Source organism: Pseudorca crassidens, chromosome 3 (genome assembly GCF_039906515.1).
Source record: "Pseudorca crassidens isolate mPseCra1 chromosome 3, mPseCra1.hap1, whole genome shotgun sequence".
NCBI lineage: Eukaryota > Metazoa > Chordata > Mammalia > Artiodactyla > Delphinidae > Pseudorca > Pseudorca crassidens.
Window position 1 is genome coordinate 159,548,682 of NC_090298.1, and position 22,668 is coordinate 159,571,349.

The following is a 22,668-nucleotide window of genomic DNA, read 5'->3' on the forward strand; positions in this document are numbered from 1 at the left end:
GCACAAGGCGGGAGGGAAGAAGCCGCGCGAGGCCGGACGCGCAGGAGGGGCTAGCGAAGTGTACGCGCAAGGGCTTTCTCGCGCATGTGCGGAGTGGGCTGTTGTCGTGCGACGCCCAGGAGCTGCTAGAACTGAGCGGACGGCTGTTAGCCGCGGCCGGGGCGTTTTCTCAGCTCAGCGTTGCAACCCGAAGGCTTGGCCGGCCTCGTTCTCCGCGGGACTAGGGAGCCTGCGGTGTTCCTGCCCCGGTCAAGGCCTGTTTCCTCCTCGCGGGGCGGCGGTAAGGAAAATACGAGGTGAGGTGCGTCTGGGCGGCTCCTGGGCCGCGACGCCTGTCACATGCTCCCGGGGCCGCCCGGAGGCAGAAGCAGAACCGGGAGGCTATGGGCTTGGCGGGGATGTAACTGAGCTTATTGAGGTTCAAAAGAGGCTCCCGCTCGATTTCTTTCCCTCGATCAAACGTTTTGATAAGGAAGACTTTAGGGCGAGCGGACTCCACCCGCACCCCCGCCGGCCTCAGACTGAGTGCGCCTCTTTGGGGCTCGTGTGGCTTCTGTGCAGTCATTCAAGCAGCGGGGAAGGAGTGAGCGTCCAGGACCTACGGGTGCTGGGCCTTCTACACTGCGCGTCCGGAGGGCAGGGCGCCATCCTGCAAGATGCATTTACGTTGCATCCAAAACGATGATGGTAAAGATAACGCATGCTAATTGTGGGGAAAATTAACAAGCCGCAGCAAACATTAGGGAAATGTAGACTGTGGACTTGCCCCGTAATGTGACTCTCGCCGTTAACATTAACACTTTAGTTGGCTATACCTCTGTATTTTATGAAAATATATATCTTTGTGTTTTAGATACATTTCTTTTTTGTTGCTACGTAACTTCTGACGCTTATGGATTGTCTCCTGTACGTCAGATATTGCCTTAGACCAGAGGCTGGCAAACGTTTTCTATAAAGGGCCAGATAGCAAATATTTTAGGCTCTTCTGGCCAAGAGCCAAAATTGAGGCTATTGTGTAGTGCTTATATAACCAAAGAGAAAAATGTCCAGAACACTTTTTATTGGTGGAATATAAAATATAGCAATTGAGTACAGTTTAAATAATTTAGGTCTAATGAGAAGAATGGAATGCTTTTCTGGGGATTCCAAGTCAGTCTTTCCTGTCATCAATGGATTGCAAATGTTCACCTGTAAAGACCATTCTTGGCTCACAAAAAGGCAGGTTGGGGCTTCCCTGGTGGTGCAGTGGTTGAGAGTCCGCCTGCCGATGCAGGGGACGCGTGTTCGTGCCCCGGTCCTGGAAGATCCCACATGCCGTGGAGCGGCTGGGCCCGTGAGCCATGGCCGCTGAGCCTGCGCGTCCGGAGCCTGTGCTCCGCAACGGGAGAGGCCACAACAGTGAGAGGCCCGCGTACCACAAAAAAACAACAAAAAAAGTCAGGTTGGATGTTGCTTGTGGATGAAACAATGAACAAGTCAGACCTAAGTTCTTGCTCTCATGAGCCCACGGTCTGGGTAGGCAGAGAGACCCATAGATCAGTAAACAAATATATCATCTCAAAGGTGTTATTGAGGAAAACAGAGGGTGCTAAGACCATGATAAGGGAGGAGGGTGGTGCCTACACTGATAGGGTTATCTGAGAAGGCCCTTGGGCGGTGAGGTTTGCACTGAGATCCCACTCCGGAACCAGCTATGTGAACAGTCCAGGCAGGGGGAATGTTCTGTTTAGTAAATGCTCAGTAATCTGGATAGTGTGATTTTTCCATGCCAGTAAAGAACTGTATCAAGAAGCTTTAACTTCTGATCCACCACGGATAGATTTCAGAGATAGCACTCGTTTTTGTGAGTTGAAGATACACAGCACTTATCAGATTCTTAACGGGATCTGTGAACCAAAACACGTTACAAATCTGTTCATTTTTAATGACTGCATAGAACAATGTGGTGTGGATTTACCATAATTTTTTGAAGCCAGACACCATGGAGTCTCTTGAGTTGGTTCTACTTTTAAACCACTATTAAAAGTTTTAGTGTATACATAGATCTTGTGGTCAAAGGGTTTGCACTTTTAATGCTGACGTTGCTCAACTGTCCACCAGAAAGGTTGTACACCCATGACTACTGCTATCATACATTCATCTCATAGTGTTTAAAATGCCATTTGAGACTGGATATGTAAGCATCACAAGGCCTCCCCCAGGCTCCTTTCAGTGGGCCAAATCAGAATTCGTTGGTCAGGAGAAAGCAGTAGAGAGAGTTGCTAGAAGTAGAGGCTCCTGCAGACCGACATGGTCTCCAAGGACCTGGGAACAAAACTCTTAAGTAAGCAAGTAAAATGCACCCCCCTTGGTGAGATGAACTTGCTGAGGGGCCCACCTAACAAGGAAAAAGGAAAGAATTTAAAACCCACACGCATACCCACTTCGGTCCTGCAAATGTGCTGTGAGGAATTTATCCTAGATTAGAAGCATGTGCAACATTGTGCGCTGCAAACTCATCCCATTAAAATAGTATTTAATGTGCAGCAGTAGGGGTTGGTTAATTGTAGCACATCTTATAATACCATGTACACAGACAGAATCAAGGGATATTTAGTAACAAGGGAAATGTTTCTAGCATATTTTTTTAAAGCAGTTTACAAAATAATATGCACAGTATGCCAGTTTTGAAAAAAGTGCATATATCCTCTCCAGCGGCAACTGCTGTGTCCAGCTTCCTGTGTATCTTTTCAGAAATAAACTATTCATAAGCACCTTTATATATCTCAGCGATATATTTTGGAAGTTGTTCTTTATCCCATTCTTTTTGACATCTGTATAGTCTAGATAATTTTTTGGCTTTAATAATTTTTTTCTAACTTAAAAAATCTATAGACTATAAAAATATATAGACCAGAAAAGTTGTTACTAAAAAAAGTAGGGGGTTGACTGAGGAAATCTAGGCCCATCTAGACCTATGGTCTCAGTAAAGCAAAGCTTGGTGTGACTGTCACCTCATCTGCAGTAACTGAATCCCATGTGATCAACTAGCTGAAGCCATGGCAGGAGGAATGTCCTGTGGGAACAGAGAAGGTGGTCCTGTCCTGTCCTAGACATGAGCATTCCTTGGGCCTGATCATGTGTCACCAAACGAACTTCTGGTCACAAAGGAGCTGCCCTGGGGAGAGAAAGGAGGAGTCCAGTGTCTGGGAGCAGACATCCCTGAGGAGGGGTTCGGGCTCTGGCATCTGAGCAATGAGGCTGTCCTTAAACCTGGCCCTGCCTGACTTATAAGGCAGTGACACCATCCCCAGCAGAGCCTCTTGAGGCCCTGCTGGAACCACAGCAGACAACTGCAAAGTGACTTGGGTCATCTGGACATCAGGGCTCCTTCAGGGTCTTACTTTAGCAGTGTGGCCGAGGCAACTGAATTGAAAGGATCCCCTTTGATTGCACCAGCTCCTCTTCGGAGTGTATGACAAACGTGAGGAAAAACAAAACCACTCACTTCATTGAGGCTGCTTTGCAGGGCAAAGGGCCCTGGGCTTGGAGTCAGACACTTGGGTTCCAGGCGTGTTCCATGGGCCAAGCCTGACTTTCTCTGTTGCCATTTCCCTCTGTAAAATAGGGCTAATACCTGCCTCTTGGGTCCTGATAGTTAAACAAGCATATATAATATAAAATGTGCAAATAAAATACTCTGTGAATTGAAAATGCAAGCCAAAACATTCCCATATGCCGCTTGAATAATTACCCTGTACTTCCTTTAGCATTTTCTGCCCCGCCTCCAACACAGCACTTGTGTGCTCCTTAGTCACACATCCATAAATTAAGCTGAGTGCTCTGAGGGTAGAAGGCTTACGTATCTGTTTCCTGTACTTGGCACAATATGGCAGTTTTGAAAAAAGTGCATATATCCTCTCCAGAGGCAACTGCTGTGTCCGGCTTCCTGTGCATCCTTTCAGAGATAAACTATTCACAAGCACCTTTATATATCTCAGCGATATATTTTGGTGCTCAGTAAATCACTGAACAAAAGGATTATGAATTAAAAGGATGTGGGCACTTGTTTTAGGAGAAACTCCTACCCATCAACTGTGATTGAAGGAAATTGTCTGTTGGGAGTGGTTTCTGAGTAGTATGGGGGGAAATGGGCTTGGAGGCAGACTTCAGTGTGATCCTGGACAAATGACTTAACCCCTCTGGGCCTCACAAGGTGAAGAGTAATCCTTTGTGGATTGTGTGTGAAAAGCCCACATGTAGCAGGTACTCTGTTGTTCCTCATACAGATGTAAGCACAGCTCTCACAACATTCTTGGATTTTCCATGTTATTCTGTTCAATAAAGGCATGTCATTAACTGTTAAGCTGTGATTCTAGTTTTATCCTACTGGCTCATGAATTCACAAGTCACGTGTTTAAATTTTGGCTTAGAAAAGATAAAAAAGTTGCAATACACCTGAATGTGGGAACCAAGTTGGTTTGCTCTTTCTGCCTCTTACACGTTTTGTTGCTGGGCACACTGACGACAGGGTCACTCAGAAAGGGACCCTCACTGACAAACTGGGACCAATCTTGATTCCCTGGAGACCACCATTTATTTTTGGTAAATGCCAGCCACGAATATACACAGTATCATTCCCACAGAACAGTCTGTAGCAAGAAAAGTCCTGAAAACAAGGTGACAATTGAAAAAAAGAATTCACAATGTTCAGATTCTTCAATAATTTAATGTTCTATGTCCTTAAGGCTGTTAGACCTTAAGGTATCCAGGTCTGGTTATGTCCCAGTGATAACAGAGGGCCTGTTGCATGATGTATGCCAAATACACAGTAAAATCCAGAAATTCCAAGTGCTTCTTCATTTGAACCTATTTGGCTTCTCTCCTTTGTAACAGGGGTTTGATTTTCCCAATAATGAATGAATTAAAATAAGGTGCTTAAAAATTCCACACTGAGTCTCAAGATAGTGAACAAACACTATTTAAAAATGCCCTCTGAGCCTCAGTTTCCCCTTCTGTAAAACGAAGGAGTTGGGTTTGAGTTAGTTTTGCAGACCATATCACGGATGGGTGAACTAGCTATCACAATCCCTGGCAATGAGGAGGTGAGGGGAACCCAGCTGCAAATGTGGATTTGAGAGTGGGGTGGAGGGTTGAGCAAGGGCAGCAAGTGGCTGGAAAACTGGCCTTCAGGAGGTCAGTGTCAGCTTTGAACTTTCAAGTCTCAAAAGTATGTCTTTGTCTTTTGATCTGATGATTTGGTCTAATATGATTGTCTCTCACTCCAGTGTATGTACTCACTGTAGATTTATGTACAGAACTAAATATCCCATTTATTCATGTATAAACCGTAATAAAACCAGTCAGATATTTCCCCTCACCAGCAGATCTTGCACTGGAAAAGGAAAACAAATATACACATTTCAGCAACCTCAGAAATTTCATTAAACCTGCATAGAGGCATAATTCATTTTGGAGTTCAATTATACGTTCAAGAAATCAGTTCCTATCATAAAGACAACTACCGTAATGTCTATGCTGTGCAAAATTATCCCCATTTATTGTGGTTCAACTGCAGACTCTACTGCCTCTGGTGAAGGCACTCAGCAGGTTCTTTTCACAAATAACACCCTTCAGAACGGCCCCTTCCTGTTTTACACAGCATTGTCTCAGAACTTGTGGCCAAAGTAATTCAAAAGCAAGACAACGACAAACAGGGACTCCTTAGGCCAGTGGTACTGAACTCACAGGCCACAAGGGGTCCCTGTGACCTCTCCAGGAGTCGCCCATTCATAAGCTGACAAAAGTGTAACCTCTAAGTACAAAATTCTAATTACCAAAACAAACAGGAGTCAAGCGGTACTTCCTTGAAACAGAACCGTCTCACATGCCAGGAGGTAAAGGGTGACCCGATATCCCATCTGCTGATCAAGCCAAGTGCCTGTTCAAGAGGCCGGGGACAGGGCTGAAGGAAGAAAGCTGCCATCAGCGAAGACCCTCAGAGCCAAGCAAGTGGTCCTTTCCGAGGGCACAGTCTCTAGTGATGCCAGGTGTCCCGACCTGGACCTCAGCACATGGGTTACCCACTAGGGTCACATAATTTTCCTCGAGTGATTTTGCCAAAACCCAAACTTTTTCTTGACCAAAGACTGATTTGGCAAACCAAATCCTAGCTTGGTGCTTGCCGCTTCACTGGGACATGATTCAGATCCTAATGCAAACACCACAAGAACAGCTAATGGAAATCAGAGCACTGAGCTCTCATCTATGACACGAACTATCGAGATGACATTCTTGATTTATCTCACTTTCAGGGACTGCTCACTAGAAAAGCTAGTGACCAGCTTTTCAAAACACTTCCTTGCTACTAAACGCAGCAATGTGCCGAGACAGGCATCGCCAGCAACTTTTCTTGTTTTTAAATGCTTAAAAACAAAAGGGTTTTCCAACCATAAGCTGATCCTCATGCATCCTGCATCCCCTAAGGGGGATGGGGGCATAAAAGCACAGACAGCTACAAAATTTGCCCTAGGAAAATGCAAGATCCTCATAAAGCCAACATCACCCCCCCAAACATCCTACTAAGTCAGCACAGAAGTGGTGAAAGCTCAAGAAACAAAACAAATATAGAAATAGAGCCTGAAACACTGAACACGATTTCCTCATGATCCTTCTCACAGCCCTGCGTCCCCTCCTCCTTGCTGCTCCGAGAGGAGAGATGCCCTGCTCCACCAACGGAAGAGGGAGCCCAGGAGACAGTGGCCACCTTTCCCTCTGGATCCGGGCACACGCCACCTCTGACTTTTGTGTCAGAATTAGGCTCTAAGAATTCAATGCTAATTACAATAGCTTTGCACTGGGGAACGTTTGCCAGAACTGCAAACAGCCATGGGCTGATCAGAAAGCTGAGTCCATCTTTGTGGCTGGAGATGTTTTCAATAACCGTTACACTCCTCTGCTCCATGGCTGCACCAGTCCTACGCCTACCTGAGCAGTGGAATTAAAGCTGCTAGCCTGTCACCAAGCACCACCCTTGCCACCCTCCCTGCAAACCACCTCTTGCCCACTCCGAGGTCTGTGTCCTTTCCAGAGAGGGTCCTGGCTGTTATCTGGAAAACAGAACAAGAACTCTGAAAAACATAACTTGGGAAGTAAGTCCACACAGGAAGGTAAAAGCCGGACGAGATTTCCATATGGCGACGCAGCCCTCAGAAGACAGACTCCAGGAAGAAAGGGCATGAAACACCGGAGCTCGGGAGCAGTGGTCCCCACTGCAGGGACGGCATCCTGCTGCCCCCAGGGGGCCGGGAACCCCAGGGTCTTCTGATGGTTCTGCACCATCCCCCCTTGGCCGGGTTGTACATTCACTGGTTGTCAGAAGTTTCTGGTACTGCTGGGGGGTAAGAGGGAGGATTGGCAGAACGTCCTGCCCTGGTCGCTAGACTCTACACGTCGTAACGGTTCAAAGTGTACGAGTTTGGGTAGCTCTGCCGGCTGTACTGGAAGTGATCTGTCAAGATGTTGTTGCGGCCGTACTGATAGTCCCCGTGCTGGGGGAAGAGAATGCCGTTGTGGGGCTTCTCCAGGGCGCTCCGATGATGCTCCTTACTGCTCAGGTCCCCCGTCGTGACGGGGAGGAGGTGCTTCCGGGCTTGCTGATTCGCATCATACTTGGTCTGCGAGGTCAAGAGAGCAGTGAGACCACTGGCTCCTTGTCCAGGACACGCACAGAGGACAGAGGGGAGCTCGAGATTCACAGCCAAGCAGCCTTCAAGGCCAACACAAGTGTCATCCCTAGCGGGGCTGGGCATGGCCAGTGAACTGTTACTGGACCGGCCCTACCTGTCAGCCATCCCACAGCCTTACATCGGAACAAACAATCTTCGCAAGGAGGGAGGGAAATTCCTGATAAAGCCTCAGTAGACCCGAGAGCCACACTGGACTGAGGCATGAGCCTGGGGTCATCTACGCAGGAAAAGGAAGCCCCGGGCAGAGGGGGCTGAGCGTAGACCATAAACCAGTCAGTGGCAAAGCTGGCAGCTGGAACCCGGGCCTCTTAGTTCCTGGTGAGGCCCCTTCCATTCCCCGCCCCGGCCAACTCTTGGTAGACTCCCTGGGCGTCCCGGGGGACAGCCTCCCCCCACCCCAGACTCACCTTGTTGTACAGAAAGACTCCCAGGATGGCCGTCATCATGCCCAGGACGTTGGTGCTGGTGACTGGGTTTCGCAGCATGATCAGGGACACTGTGATGACCATGATTCTCTTGGTGGCGTTGGCGACCGAGTAGCTCAGAGGGCTGATGAGGTTGAGGATGCTGAAGGCAATGACGTTCTGGGCAAAGTTACAGAAGCCGCTGACAGCCAGGAGCAGAAGCATCCAAGGCCACTGGGACACATAGGTCTACAGAGACGGGGGAGCGAGAACAGCACTGCGGTCACACGCTTGCCCTGGCAGGGGGGGTGACACACAGCGGCTTATCAGGGTCACACATTCGCTGGGGAACAGACCCAGGTGGGTCATCATGTGATACCAGGTGCTTTATCTATACAACCTCTGACCTTCACGACACTCTGCATGGAGCAACAATAATAATGATCACCACCCTTTCCTGCTGAGGAAGCGGAGGTTCGGGGGGACATCAGCTACCCAAGGGGTGCAGAGTATGACACAAACCAAAGCCTTCCCTCATCCCTGTCCAGTGAGGGCTGGGGCTCTGGGTTAGCAGAGCGAGGTCTGCATTCTGGACATCACCTCAGTCTGTTTGGGCTGCTAAGACAAAATACCACAGGCTGAGGGTGCTTACAAACAACAGATGTTTGTTTATTTCTCACAGTTCTGGAGGCTGGAAGTTCAAGATCAAGGCGCCAGTAGATTCCGCATCTGGTGAGAGCCCTTTTCCTGGTTCAGGGTGGCACCTTCTCACTGGGCCCTCACATGGCGGAAGTGGTGAGGGAGCTCTCTGGGGTCTCTCATAAGGGCATGAATCCCATTCATGATGGCTCCACCCTCATGACCTAATCAGCTCCCAAAGGCCCCACCTCCCAACACCATCACACTGAGAGTTAGGCTTCAACATATGAATTTGGTGGGGGGTGACAGACATTTAAACCATAGCAGACATGATGCATTGTATAAAATGGGGAGGTCCTGGGAAGGCAGCCTCTGGGTGTGTGAAGACCCTCCCCTCCCCGCCCAAGGCTGGGAGCCAGAGGCTCTGGGTCTGCCCCATTGCTGGGAACCCCCCCGGGCAAGCTGCTCGACCTCTCTGTTTCCTTCATCTATGAAATGGGAAAGATTGACCCCTGATAAGTCCACACAACGCTGCTGCTATGAAGATCAAATGCAGTCATGGCTTTGAAAGTGCTTTAAAACAATCCCAAGGCCAAACAAACAGGAGGTGATGCTATCGTCAAAATTTTAGTTACCATTTGACCCTCACCAGAAGTAAGCTACCCTAATGAAGGGGGTCCAGAAGAAACCACAACTAGCAGACGTCGGGGCCACAGAACTCCTCAAAGAGCCTGGGCTGATCCCAGGCCAGTTCCCAGGCTGCTCTGGCCTTTGACAGAGGAGGATGCAGCTGGGTCCGCCCAGGACAGTGGTGTCTAGTGGCCCTGCCAGGATGGGAGCTGCAGCAATCTTAGGGCAGCGGCCTGATTCTATCTCTACCACCCTCTGATAGGGAACGATCACGTAGTCCTCTTAAAGGTGAGGGAGATCTGAGTAGGCGACCTGCTCAGAATTGCCCAGAACGTTGCCCTAGTTGGGATAATAGCCTCTGTAAGGCATGTGAGCCCACCAGCACGCCTTCAGGGTGAGCTGGCCTGTTCTCCCAGCAGTTCTTCCCTGAGGTGACCCATATGGACTTCCAAGCTATTTTTACAAGGCAGCCAGCTTGCAAAGGTATCTATCTTGCAGGAAAGGAACCCAGGCAATCCAGCTTTTTAAAAGAACTGACATAACAATAAAGTCAAGTGTTTCTTCCTCCCGGTGGATAGTTCCATGTGTTTTCACACATATATTGACTCATGTAGCCAACACTGCAATCAGGATTCAGAACAGCTCCATCACCCCATAACACTCCCCAGGGCTTCTTTGTGCAAACCCCCTCCCCCAACCCAGGCAACCACTGCTATGTTCCTCATGATAGGTTCATCTTTTGGAGACTGTCCTATAAATGGAATGATACAGCATGGAACCTTCTCAGACAGGTTTCTTTCATTCAGCATAATGCCTCTAACCGCCCCCCCCCCCAAGTTGTTGTAAGGGATGACAGTTGTTATTGCTGAGAAATGTTCTGCTGTACAAACATACCGAAGTTACCTTAACCATTCACCCGCTGAGTGACATTTGGGTTGTTTCCAATACTTTGTGATCATGAATAGAGTTGCTATAAACATTCATGTACAGGCTTCTGTGTGAATGTGAATTTCATTTCTAGAGTAAATACCCAGGAGTGAGACTGCTGGGACATATGGTCAGTGTATGTTTAACTTCAGAAGAAACTCCCAAATGTTTTCCAGAGTGGCTGCATGACTTTGCACTTGCTCCAACGATATATGAGAATTCCAGTTGTGGCCCAGCCTCGACAAACATGGTACTGCCAGTACTTTTCATTGTAGCCATCCTACTGGATACGAAGTAGCACCTCATCTTGGTTTTAATTTGCTTTTCCCTAATGACTAATGATGTTGAACATATTTCACATGCCATCTGTACAATCACGATGGTGAAGTTCAAGTCTTTTGCCCATTTTTAAACAAGTTGTTTTCCTACTATTGAATTTTGAGAGTTCTTCATATATCCTGAACATAAGTCCTCTGTCAGTATCGCATTGGCAAATATTTTTTCCCAGTCTGTAGCTTGTCTTTCTTTCGCTTAATAGTGTATTGGAAAGCGAAAGTTTTTAATTTTGAGGAAGCCCCCATTTACCAATTATTTTCTTTATGGACTTTGCTTTTGGTGTAATGTCTAAGAACTAATCCCAAGTCGTGAAGATTTTTCTTCTGTTTTCTTCTAAAGGTTATCATTTTTGCTCTTAAATTTAAGTCTAGAGTACATTATGAATTAAATTTTGTATAATGTGTGAGGTTGAAGTCAAGCCTCAGTTTTTGCTTATGGATGTCCAATTGTTCCAACACCATTTGTTAAAGAAACTATCCTCTCTCCATTGAATTGCCTTTGAACCTGCATCAAAGATCAGTTACCCATATTTGTGAGTATAAGTTCAAACTGCCTATTCTGCTCCACTGACCGATGTCTCTCTCCACCAATATCCATACCTTTATACTAAGCCTTCAAATTATGTAGTGTGATTCCTCCAACTTTATTCTTCTCTCTCAAACTTATTTGGCTATTCCAGTTCTCTTGCCAGTCAATGTATGTAAATTTTCCAATCAGCTTTTCTATATTAAAAAATTTTTAATATATATAGGTATATATCTATCTCCATGTATACACACACCCACAGATAGATTAGTATCTCAACTTTTTTTTCATTTACACCTTTGACAAGGAGAAAAATTAAAATTTAAGTAGTGATTTATAGTTGAATTAATACTAAAGAATAAAATTTTGTTGGGTATAGAGAATTTTATTTTGTCCTTTCAAATCTGTATTTCTTTTTCTTGTCTTGTTGCCCTGGCTACGATGTCAAGTATGATGTGGAATATGCATGTTGAAAGTAAACATCTTTACCTTATTCCTGAACTTAGGGGGAAAAGCCTTCAATCTTTCATCATTATGATGTTAACTATATATGCCCTTGATCAAGTTGAGGTAGTTTCCTTCTATTTCTAGTTTGTTGACTTTTTAAAACTCATGACTGGATGTTGGACTTTGTCAAATGCCTTTTCTGCATCAGTTGGTATGAATACATGATTTTTGTTAGACTATTATAGTAGATTACACTGACTGATTTTCAAGTATTGAATTAGCTTTGCATTCTTGATTGAAATCCCACTTTTTCATAGTGTAGCATGGTTTTTATATATCACTGCATTTGATTTGTTCTAATACTTTGTTAAGAACTTTTGCCTCCGTGTTCATGAGGGATTTTGGTCTTTTTCTTGGTTTTGTTATGAGCCAAAGGTGTTCCTTTCCTTTTCTGTTTTCTGGAGGAGATTGTGTAGAACTGGTGTTTATTTTTCCTTAAGTGTTTGGTAGAAATTACCAGTAAAACCATCTGGGCCTGATGACTTCTTTTTAGAAGGTTTTAAACTACGAATTCAATTTCTTTAATAGCTCTGAGACTCAGGTTATCTTTTTCATCTTGAGTGGGTGCGTTTTGATAGTTTGTGGTTTATGAGGAACTGGTCTATTTCATCTATTGTTGAATTTATGTGTATAGAGCTGTCAGTAGTATTCTTACGGTTTTAAGGTCTGTGAGTTCTGCAGTGCTATTCCCTCTTTCATTCCTCATATTTGTAGTGTCTTCTCTCTCTCTCTCTCGTTTTTGGTCAGTTTTGCTTAAGTTGAAAAAAATTTTTTTCTCCCTTGAGACTTCCTCTTTGGCCCAGGGATTATTTAGAAATGTGCTGTTTAATTTCCAAGTGTTTGGAGATTTTTTCATTACCTTTCTGTCATTTACTTCCGATTTCATCATGATCAGAGAATATATTTTGCATGTTTCCAATCCTTTTGTTAAGGTTTGTTTTGTAACAAAGAATATGATCTTGGTGAATGTTCCACATGTACACTTGAAAGAATGACTATTCTGCTGCTCGTGGGTAGCGTATTCTGGAAATGTCAATGAGACATCCAGTTGGTTGACTGTGGCATTCAGTTCTTTATTCTTGCTGATTTTCTATAGTTCTGTTGATTTTGAAGATTCTATATTTGCTGGATATAATCTGTTGATAGTTCCTTAGTGTCAGTACTTTAAAAAAAATGTTATTCTACTTTTGCTTTTCATTGTTTCTGACGAGAAACCCGCAGTCATCCAAACTGCTGTTCTATAAATACTGCATCGTTTTTCTCTGGCTGTTTTCAAAGATTTTTTCTTTGTCTTTTCATCTTTTTCTCTCTGTGGTTTCAACTGGATAATTTCTATTGATTTATCTTCAAGTTATGGACTTTCCTCTGTCACCTCCATTCTGCTTAGCCCATCCAGTGAGTGTTTAAGCTGTTCCTTCCATTCTGGAACTTCCATTCGGTTCTATCTATCTTCTGTTCTTCCCATTTGTTTCAAGAGCATTCTTGGAGCATGATTATATATCATTGCTTTAAAGTCTTTGTCCAATAATTCCAACATCTGGGTCATCCCAGTGTTGGCATCTGTTGATTATCTTTTCCCACAAGACTTGAAATTTTCCTGGTTCTTCATATGCCAAGTAATTTTGGATTACATCCTGGACAGTTAGAATATTATAAGACTGTAGGTCTCATTTAAGTCCCATGGGGAACGTCAATATTTGGTTTTAGCAGACTCAGTTGGGTTCGGGCTACAAGCTTGAGCAGCCTCCTGTGGGTTGTGGTTCCAATGTCAGTTCTGTTTTCAAAGCCTTTTCAGTGGTACACAGCTCTGTCCTGAGTGTGCTCTACCCAGTTGTCACTCTTGGTCCTGGGTAGTAGTCTATCCTGTCTTTGTATGCTGCTAGGATCAGATTCCTACGTGTGCAGCTCAGGAGTGGGCCCACGATTTCATGTTTTATGATGTCACTTTCTCTGGGTTCCTCCTCTCCATGTCTCCTTGGTACTTTATGGTTTCTGAGGGCTCCCTCTTTCAGTCCTCCAGTCAGAAAGTTGGAATTAATTACCCCATTCTGCTGTGTCTTTCCCACAACTGCACCTCCTTTCGGGGGCCAAGCAGTGGGAGGATGAAGGGAGAAAAAAAATGCAATGGGGCTAATCCCATCCTTTGACTGCAGAGGGAGGCTGCCCCCCTCAGCATCTCAGGTGCCCGTGGGACCTGCTGCCGCCACTACCATGGGATTGCTGGGGGCCTGGGATGCGAGAGAACAAAGGAAACAGAGAAAATGGGGGATTTCCTCTACTCTCTCTGAACATCAGGAATCTCCTTTCCCCGTCTGCAAGCCAGCATAGAGGGCTTTTGACTCTCTTCTTCCCCAGTGCCCACTTCTGCATTTCCGGCTGCCTTGAGTCCAGGCTGGAGACACAGGAGGCAAAAGAAAGGCAAACTCACAGATGGCTCAGTGGTACTTTGCAATCTGGCTTTTTCTACCAGCCTGCCTGCTCCCATTTACTTTCCAGTTTTCAAATACCTGTTTCACACATCGTGTCCAAACTTTAAAACTAGGCTTCCTGCTCCCAAATCTGGTGATCCGTGCCTGGCTTCAGCTGAACTGTTGGCATCAGGGCTGGGCGTGTCTGGGAACTGCCCTCTGTAGCCTTTCTTGGTAACATGGCGAATAGCAGGCCCCAGCTGATATTCTCCAACCTGAACCTCCTTCCTCCTACTATGGAGTGCCACACTGGAACAGAGCTAACTCACCTGGCTGAGAGACACAGGGCAGAGAGGAGGAGCCCCGACAGGAACCCCGCCTTCAGGCGGCAGCACTGTGGACTACTGCATGCTCCTAGGGCTGCTGTTAAAACGCACAAGGTCCCCATCAAGGTAAAAAATAGATGGCCTCAATGAGAAAAACTAGAAGAAAACCGAAAAATATCCAAAATACAAGAGAAACGCAAAGCAAAGAGAGCAGACAAAAAAATAAAAGAGAGAGAGCAGAGCAAAGCCTACGTATACCTGTTTGTGTGTATACACACAGACCCCAATGAGTTGTAACAGGACAGTGTAACCGAACTGAAGCCAAACCTATAGACAATACTATGCAGTCAATAAAAGGAACAAAAAAGACCTAACAGGTCAGTATGGAGTGATCTTCAGGACATGTCATTGAGTGAAAAGAGCAAGGCACTCTTTCCTAAGTATCTAAAAAGCCACTTTTTGTGTAAGGAGGAGGTAGGTATGAACACACTTGGCCCTCAGTATCTGTGGGGCGTTGGTTCCAGGAGCCCCCAATCTGAGGATGCTCAAAGTCTCTCATATAAAATGGCGTAGTACAATTTATAGTCGGCCCTCCGTATCTGTGGGTTTCACATCTGCAGATTCAACCAACCTCGGATGAAAATTTTGATCCTCGGTTGAATACGGGGACTCGAAACCCATGGATATGGAGGGCCGACCGTATATAGAAATTTGCTTATGTCTGCGAAAAGAAACACTGAGAGGGTAAACCAAGATCATAAAAATGGCTACTTATAGGGGTTGGCAGTGGGGAGGCAACAGGGACTGAAGTTAGACTTCTTTGAATAAACCCTGTCATATCATTTGGGTTTGGAAATATAAAGGTTTGATATATTCAGTGAGGAAAAAAAATTGCCTAGAAATTGAAAACAAATGGAAGTAAAGGAACCCAAATGCACAAGAAGTTGGTGACAGAGGCACATTGTGAAAACAATTATTTCAAGTGCCCTTAGAACACAGTATTCCAGTTGTACGTCTGTAACGAAACGTGTTTTAAGGACAGACAGAGCTGCCAAGAAATCTTTACTGTTTCTCTGTACGCTACCTGCAGTTGCCTGGTAGGGAGTCTCACTCTGAAGCAGTTATATGTGTGTACAGTAGAATCACGTATGAACAGTTTCCATAGTGTATTGCGAATGAGAAACGTTGTGAGAAACCAAGTGTACCAGGAAAGACACACACACGCAAAATCAAAGCAGTAATAAATGCTGCAATGTTAAACTGGACTTAGAATGAATCAGGATAAGCTCTCCCCTCCACCACCAGATACGTCTTTCCTGGTTATTTACTGCCAAGTCTTAAAAACAATGACAACCCAACAGCAGTGAGCACACGTGGCACTGAGATGGTATCTCTAAACACGAATCTCTCTCTGCTAAAAGCAACCCGGGTCCCTGAAGGAGTGGCTGATTGCAGGTCTGGGATGGGAGGCGCACAAGATGAGGGAGGACGTCCTGTGGGGCCAAAAGTTACCCAAGGCTGATATGTGCTATCAGAAGGGCAGGGAGCCAATAAGAAGGACTCCATCAGCCCAGACAAGATACTCTGAATATTTAACAAAATAACACATACAACTGACAAACACAAGTTCACAATGATACTGAAAAGTAAATAAATCAAAGAACCCTCCTTCACCCAAAAGAAACCCTCAACTCCCTGGTTAACACTCCCTGGCTTTCTTTACTTTGAAAACTGGTAACTAGAAGGAAAGAGAAGTAGTAAACTGCTTTTCGTGCACTGTACTTTCAGGTAACAAACTAGTTCCAGCCGATGATGGAAAGTTCTTCACAGAAACATTACAGCTAATCAACATGGAAGGGAAGTTAGAACACAGAGCCACAGTTGCCTCACCTGGAAACCAGAGATAACCTCCACTACATCCATAGGTGGTGGTAGGGATTAAAGACCAATGTCAAGAATCCAGTCAGACCTCATTAAGCCCTAATAAACACTGACTCCACCTAACTCGGGCCTGGAAGAAACTCCTTCTTATCACTGTCACCTGCATTAGTTTCTAGCACATTCTCTGGAGGCTGGTCCTGTAGGTGGTGGGAAGATGCTCTTTCCTGTGCCTAGAGAGCTATGGATACATCTGGTGCCAATGGAAGTACAGAGATGACACCAAGAAAGGACTCGAGCAGTGCAAGCACAGTTTCCAAAAGGCAAAGTGAGATCTGAACCAGACTGTCAAGATGGGAAACTTGCTTGTGCTTGTTTTCTTCCTTGAATGTACTGGCACAAATGCAGCAGCTATCAGCAGCTAGGATCTAGCATGACAGAGAAGGAAATGCACAGGCAGCCTTCTTGCTCAACTGCAAGCGGTGTGAGTCATCAAAGGGCTGAGGGCTAAAAGGGCTGCCTATCAGAGGCCTCAGATGCCCCAAAGTCAACACAGAGGCGTAACCCCCTGACAAAGGGCCTACTTTGGAACCAGTTAAGAAAAGGCCATGTTCTTGACACAGGCCAACTCACCAGGTCGCTGCTGACCAGGAAAGCCGAGAGGTCCACCAGGACCCACGTGGGGATCATAAAAAAGACGGCATGGCAGCCCAAGATGTTCAGCAGCCGGAGATGGTGGATCCTTGAATCTCTTAATACCTGAAGGGAGAAAACCTCTTTAAAGGCTGATCAAAACGATTAAGTGGCAAGAGGGGCTCCGCTTACCCAGGCCCCAAACATGGTGACTGTACATTAACTCTGACATCTGACCTTGACTGCCAAACCTGAAAGTGCACCTATGACGAGACACACAGCCCATGTCCAAAACAGGCACGATGTTTCGTACATGAAGGATGGAGAAAAGAAACAAAACAAAACAAAACAAAAACAAAAAACACCAACACTCAATGCTGGTGAAGCTACAGTAAAACAGGCACTCTGAAGTGGCACTGGTTAATGTCTAAATTGGCATAAAGTATATCAAGAGCCATAAACATCTCATACCCTCTGACCCAAGAACTGTAAACCTATCCAAAGGAAATAACCTGAGAGACAGAAAAATGTTATGCACCAAGACGTTCATTACAATATTATTTATAGTGAATAGCTGGAAATAATCTGCGTCTGCAACAGGGAAACTGACTGCGTTACTTGTGACACCTGAAAAGATGTGATTATTACTGGAGTTAGGAGCAATAACTTTCAATGATATGGGAGCATGCAGTGTTGCAATAATAAATGAACGAAGCAGAATTTGAAAAGTATGTATAATATTACAACTCTAAAAACTGTGCAGGAAAAAACTCTAGCATTAATAGTAGTTCTCCTTAGGGGACAGCACTGCGACTTTCCTCAGTAAAGAGGAAACCCTGAGGCAGAGGGCAGGTCTCTCTTGATTCTTTGTCTCCAGCACCTACTGTGGTGCCTGGCACACAGTGGGTGCTCAATAAGTTTTCTGATTTCTTTTCATTGGGCCTTTCTCCATTTTTTCACATTGAATGTAGGCGAACTTTATAATAAAAAAACAAAAAAGCTATTTAAAAACCAAACAAATAGAAAACCAGCAGAAGGGCAACAGGATTTGTTTTGTTCCAACACCGAAGAAATCCCTACTTGGCCACTTTTTTTTAGATGCCACCCGCACACCCCTGCAACACCAGGTGCACCCTGGATGGCACCCAAATACCTTTTTGGAGAAAATATTCTGAAGCGAGAAGCACAGTGTGGCAGCAAGGGCACTGACAAGCCCCCACATGTCGAAGGACAACTCCGTGACAGTGGCCAGCAGGACGCCGCTGATGATGGGGATGAGTGACAGGTACACCTGTGAGAGGAGGGCAGGAGGGGCTGATGGGCCAGGGTTGAGCTGGGCCACCCAACACAGATGACCAGAGGAAAGCCTCAGCTGCTGTCTTTTCCCTCCCCAAAAGGACACTGCCTACCCCTTTTAACAACGGTGTTAGCCACGACAGTGATGCTCTAGGGGGCGCTGAGAGGGGTAGGACGCAGATGGTTCTCGGAGTACCTGAGGGCAGGGCTGTATCACTGTGGGTGGCCCCACCCCCTATACCATCACCCCCATTAAGAGCCACAAACCAGGGCTGGTCTCAATAGGATCTATCCAGCTGCTGCCACCAACACACCAGGGTCTGAAACTTCAATCGTCTGAAAGGCTGGCCGGGTCCCTCTTATTTTGGGCTCTTCCAACATGCAGTTATCCCTGGTAGGGACACTCCCCCGACACCTTCTCCAGCTGGAGACCTCCTTTCCCTTCAGGTGTCAGTTCACAAACACAAGAACTTTCCCTGACTCACCTCCCCCTAGACGCTGTCAGTTTCCTCTGCTGTGTGTTCCAGGGAATAGCGCTCTCCATTCACTATAAGCGCCCTTTACATTGTCTGCGTCCCTGCACTCGCTTAGGGCAGCTCCTTGTTCACTGCTCCTGGTGCCCAGCACACGGCAGGCAACCCAGTAACTGCTGGCCGAAAGAACGAGTAGCGAGTGCCATGATAGGGGGCCTTCCAGAAGGCTCAAGCTTTCCAGGGCCTAGGGCAAGGAATGGCCCTGGAACTCTGGTGGCTAAAATGGGATCCATTCCCCACACTTAGCTCTTCTTACTCCTGGCTCATCCTTCTACAAAGGATACTCTTAAAGCACTTGGGAGACTTTAGGAGGGGGTGGTGAGGCTTCCACCCCACCAACGCCCACACACACACACACACAGGGCCGAGGGAAGCCTCTGAATTCCAGAATTCCTGCTCCCCCCACTACTGGCTGTCGCCCTCAGGCTCTCCCTTTTGAAGTCCCATTTCTTCCCCAGAGATCAGGAATGATTACCCAGCTTATCCAAACAGGGTGGGGCCACACTTACTCTATCATTATCCTTAGTCTCCTGCCTAAGCCATTCCCCTGTCTTTCCTCTCTGTGTAAGGTTCTGGCTTCCCGCCCAAGCCGGGTACAATGTCCCTTACAACAGGAAACCTGATAAACACAATGTGATATGGAGAGATGCAGCCGCACACCTCTCAGGCAACTCCTGACCTGGGGAGACAAGTCACACCTGACGTCACCCTGCGGGTGGGCTGCAGAGCGCGCCCAGATCTTGCAGGGGAAAAGACTGGCTGAAAGAAAACATCAGCCAGAGGTGGCCCCATTTCTATAAGCTGATCCAGGGCACCGCCGTTCTAAGTTACATAAAATACAGGATGCCAGAAACCAACCACATAGGAAAGAGGAGCTCTGTCCAGCATGAAATGGATTCCAGCTGGGACAACAGAAGTCCCACTTCCACTTAAGGACACAGGGAAAGGCTGTCTCTGGCTGACTCCACAGCTTCTCTCCCTCCAAGCCAGGAAATACCCAGGCCTGGCGTCTTGAACAGACCCTGAATTGTGCCCGGAGCATCTTCCCTATGCAGCCCTGGGTTCTGCGTGTTGTTTTCACTTCCATTCCCAGACATTCACAATTCCTGGCTGTTTTTATTGTGAAGACTTTGCTGGGCTTTGCCAAAATCGGACTCCTCTGACTAGCATTTCACTTCTGACCCCAGAAGTCCCAACCTGACCGCTATCTCTTGCAAAGATGTGAAACTCTGTCAGAGTTCCGTTCCAGCAAGGAGTCGGATGTTCCAAGGGTGTTCCAACCCTGACCCCACTGGAGGGGCATGGGGTGTCTGGTCAGGATGGGACCAAGTTATCCAAGTTGCCTACCAGCAACCCCAGGTAGGTAATCAAAACAGGAAGGAACTTGAGATGGATGGCAGCATCCTGAGATCACCCAACAGAGACAACTCAGGAACACACACCCCACACACCACTGCCCCCAGGGTGATTCCAGAACATTAGCAGCAAAAGAGCCACCAGAGGTCTCTAAGCTGACTTCCTTCCTTGACAGGAAGCCAGGCAGCCTGCAGGCCAGGAACCTGGACCACGTCACCAGCTGGGCAACAGCCGGAAAGCCCTTGGGGCCCCCACTGGCCCAGAGCCCTCCTGGGTTACCTTGGTGCTCTGTTTCTCCTTCATGATGATCCGGGACAGGAGGACCACCCAGATGGGCATGGTGGCCTTGACTGCAAAGAGAGGCAAGGGGCGTTCAGGGAGCTGTTCTAGTCCCAGAACCCACCCTGGGACTCTGTCCCAACTCCACTGGAGGGGCGGGAAGGCTTGGCAGCCCCTCAACCTGCTTCAGCTCTTCTATTTCTGTGGGCCTTCCCCCTAACCCAACAGTTCTGATCCGCCCTGCTCAGCTCCCAGCATTCTTCTCAGCCCCTTCCTTTCCCGAGACCCCTGTGCGTGTCCCTCTCTTGCTAAAAGCTTTTGGCGGCCTCCAGCGCCTTCCGGACATTAGCTGACTTCTCAGCCCGGCATTCCTGACCGTCGACTGCACCCCGGCCGGCGCGCTCCTACCCAAGAGCCGAAGCCCCAGGCGGCGTGCCCCGGCCGCCTTCCCCTAGGCCAGGTTTGGCACCCACCGGTGTGCGCGTAGGACACGGGCACCTTCCAGATGCTGACGTGCGCAGACACTGACGCGAAGTACTTGCCGAAGGCGAGCGGCAGCACGTAGCGCGGGTAGAAGCGCGGTGGCAGGAGCGGGCCCGGCGACTGATGCGGACCGGGCCCAGGGCCCGAGACTGGCGGCGCCGGGGGCACGCGCCAGGCGCGGAGCAGAGGCGGGAGCCCCGCGCACAACGCCAGGATGTGGCACAGCGACACGGTCACGGGGAACGGGAAGGCGCTCAGGATCACCTTGTTGACTACATTGCCGCCCGCGCTCAGCGCGTACCACAGCAGGCACAGCGCCGCCACCCGCGCGCCCTCGCGCGCCCCGCCGCTGCCGCCCGCGGCTCCTGGGCCCCCGGCGCCAGCGCCCACTCCCACCGTCGCCGCCACCGCCATCCTCCCCGAGCACCCACCCCTTCCCGCCCGTCCGACGGCCCGACGCCGGGCGGGGGTGGGGCCGGACGGGAGCGGGAGCGCCAGCCAACGCCGCTCCCCATTGGCTGCCACCTCTTGCGACACTGACACGCGCCGGCAGACGCGCCCGCCACCACGTAGCGCGCGCAGGCCCCGCCCCCTCCGGAAGCTCACAGGGGGAGGGAGGGGCCTGTCCCGGAAGCGGAAGGAAGGAACGGGGACCGTAAAGCCACAAGGGCTCTTCAAGCGGTGGGGTGGCCCGGGGGACCGGGGACGGGGGCCCAGAGCACAAGCAGGAGGGGCGGGCGGGAGCGTTAGGCCCCGCCACGTCGGTGTCCGTGAGCGGGCGATCGAGTTCGTGGGTCAAACCTCGATGTCCGGGCTGCATCGGCGCCCCCCAGCCAGATTCCTGATGGCCGGCGGCGGACAACGAAGGTAAAAGACCAGACCTTTCGGGGAGAGAAACCGAATTGTAAAAACCTCTCCTTGGGCCAAATTCTTTCTGCAAACCGGGAGCGAACTCCCGTGGCTGGACTCCAACAGAGGGGCCAACCTCAGAGCGCCCCGGAGCACGTTCTGGGAACTCGATGTGCGCTGTGCGGTGAAACGAAGATGGTATTACCATCTTCATTTCACCGACTGACGGACCGAAGCCCAGAGAAGGGAAGCGACGTGGCTTAGATCCTCCGGCCAATTTGGGAGCCGTGATAATGGCAGCCTCCTCGGGCACCTGTCTCTAGGGGATCTGCAGGAGGGAGGGGCGTGATGCTGGCCCCGACTGCTGACGCCCAAGGACCGGCTGGGATAGAGCAGCCCCAAGCCGCAACGGAGGAAAACAAAACGGTGTTTTCAGCAAGATGATCTTATACTGAAGGACTTTGTTCGAAAAATCATGTACTTCCAACTTTTGGGGGGATAGGGAATGTTAAAATTTCCTTCTACTGTGTCCTTACTTGGCAAATTAAAAAGTGACAGCCCAACTTGATCCCCAAATGTTGGTGGCAGGTCTTAGCTTAGCCTTGTGTTCTCAAAGGCAGGCAATATTTGTATCCTAGGGCTGACCAGATACTCAGACACAGGACAGGTGGTCCCTGGAGGGGGTGGGGGAGCAGTGACCTCCCTCAAAGCCTAGGCCTGAGAGGACAGGCTCATGGGATGCCAACCTGCACCCTAATAGTTTCCAGCTGTGCCTGTGACCCTTTGTCACAAGAATAATGTCACCCTCAGGATACCCACATGTCAGCTGGCCATATTACAAAGTGAGAAAACAGGCACAGTGGACTTAGGAAACTAGTTACTCCACAGCACAAATGGTCCTGCTGACATGCTTTCCTTTTTTCCACCCTAAA

General features: G+C 48.1%; 1 protein-coding gene and 1 long non-coding RNA gene across 2 annotated transcripts; one reads left to right on the top strand and one right to left on the bottom strand.

The window, feature by feature from the left end:
* Window positions 1–15: 15 nt before the first annotated feature.
* Window positions 16–22,299, top strand: LOC137222215 (uncharacterized). Its single transcript, XR_010942385.1, has 2 exons — window positions 16–296; window positions 16,218–22,299. It is a non-coding gene; the product is annotated as an uncharacterized lncRNA (long non-coding RNA).
* On the bottom strand, window positions 4,558–21,316 carry SLC35E1 (solute carrier family 35 member E1). The gene is made up of 6 exons (XM_067733118.1): window positions 20,878–21,316; window positions 20,405–20,475; window positions 18,094–18,231; window positions 16,941–17,066; window positions 8,135–8,380; window positions 4,558–7,655 (listed from the first exon to the last, which is right to left on the bottom strand). The coding sequence occupies exons 1-6, from the start codon at window positions 21,299–21,301 to the stop codon at window positions 7,425–7,427; spliced, it is 1,236 nt and encodes a 411-aa protein (XP_067589219.1). The 5' UTR covers window positions 21,302–21,316; the 3' UTR covers window positions 4,558–7,424.
* Window positions 22,300–22,668: the final 369 nt, after the last annotated feature.

Bases quoted from the DNA above. Each gene is read 5' to 3' on its own strand.
- SLC35E1 (XM_067733118.1), bottom strand. From the start codon at position 21,301: ATGGCGGTGGCGGCGACGGTGGGAGTGGGCGCTGGCGCCGGGGGCCCA. The intron at 20,476-20,877 runs GTGGGTGCCAAA...CTCTCTTTGCAG, and splicing joins CGTGTCCTACGCGCACACCG to TCAAGGCCACCATGCCCATC. The intron at 7,656-8,134 runs GTGAGTCTGGGG...TTGACCTCGCAG, and splicing joins GAGTCTTTCTGTACAACAAG to ACCAAGTATGATGCGAATCA.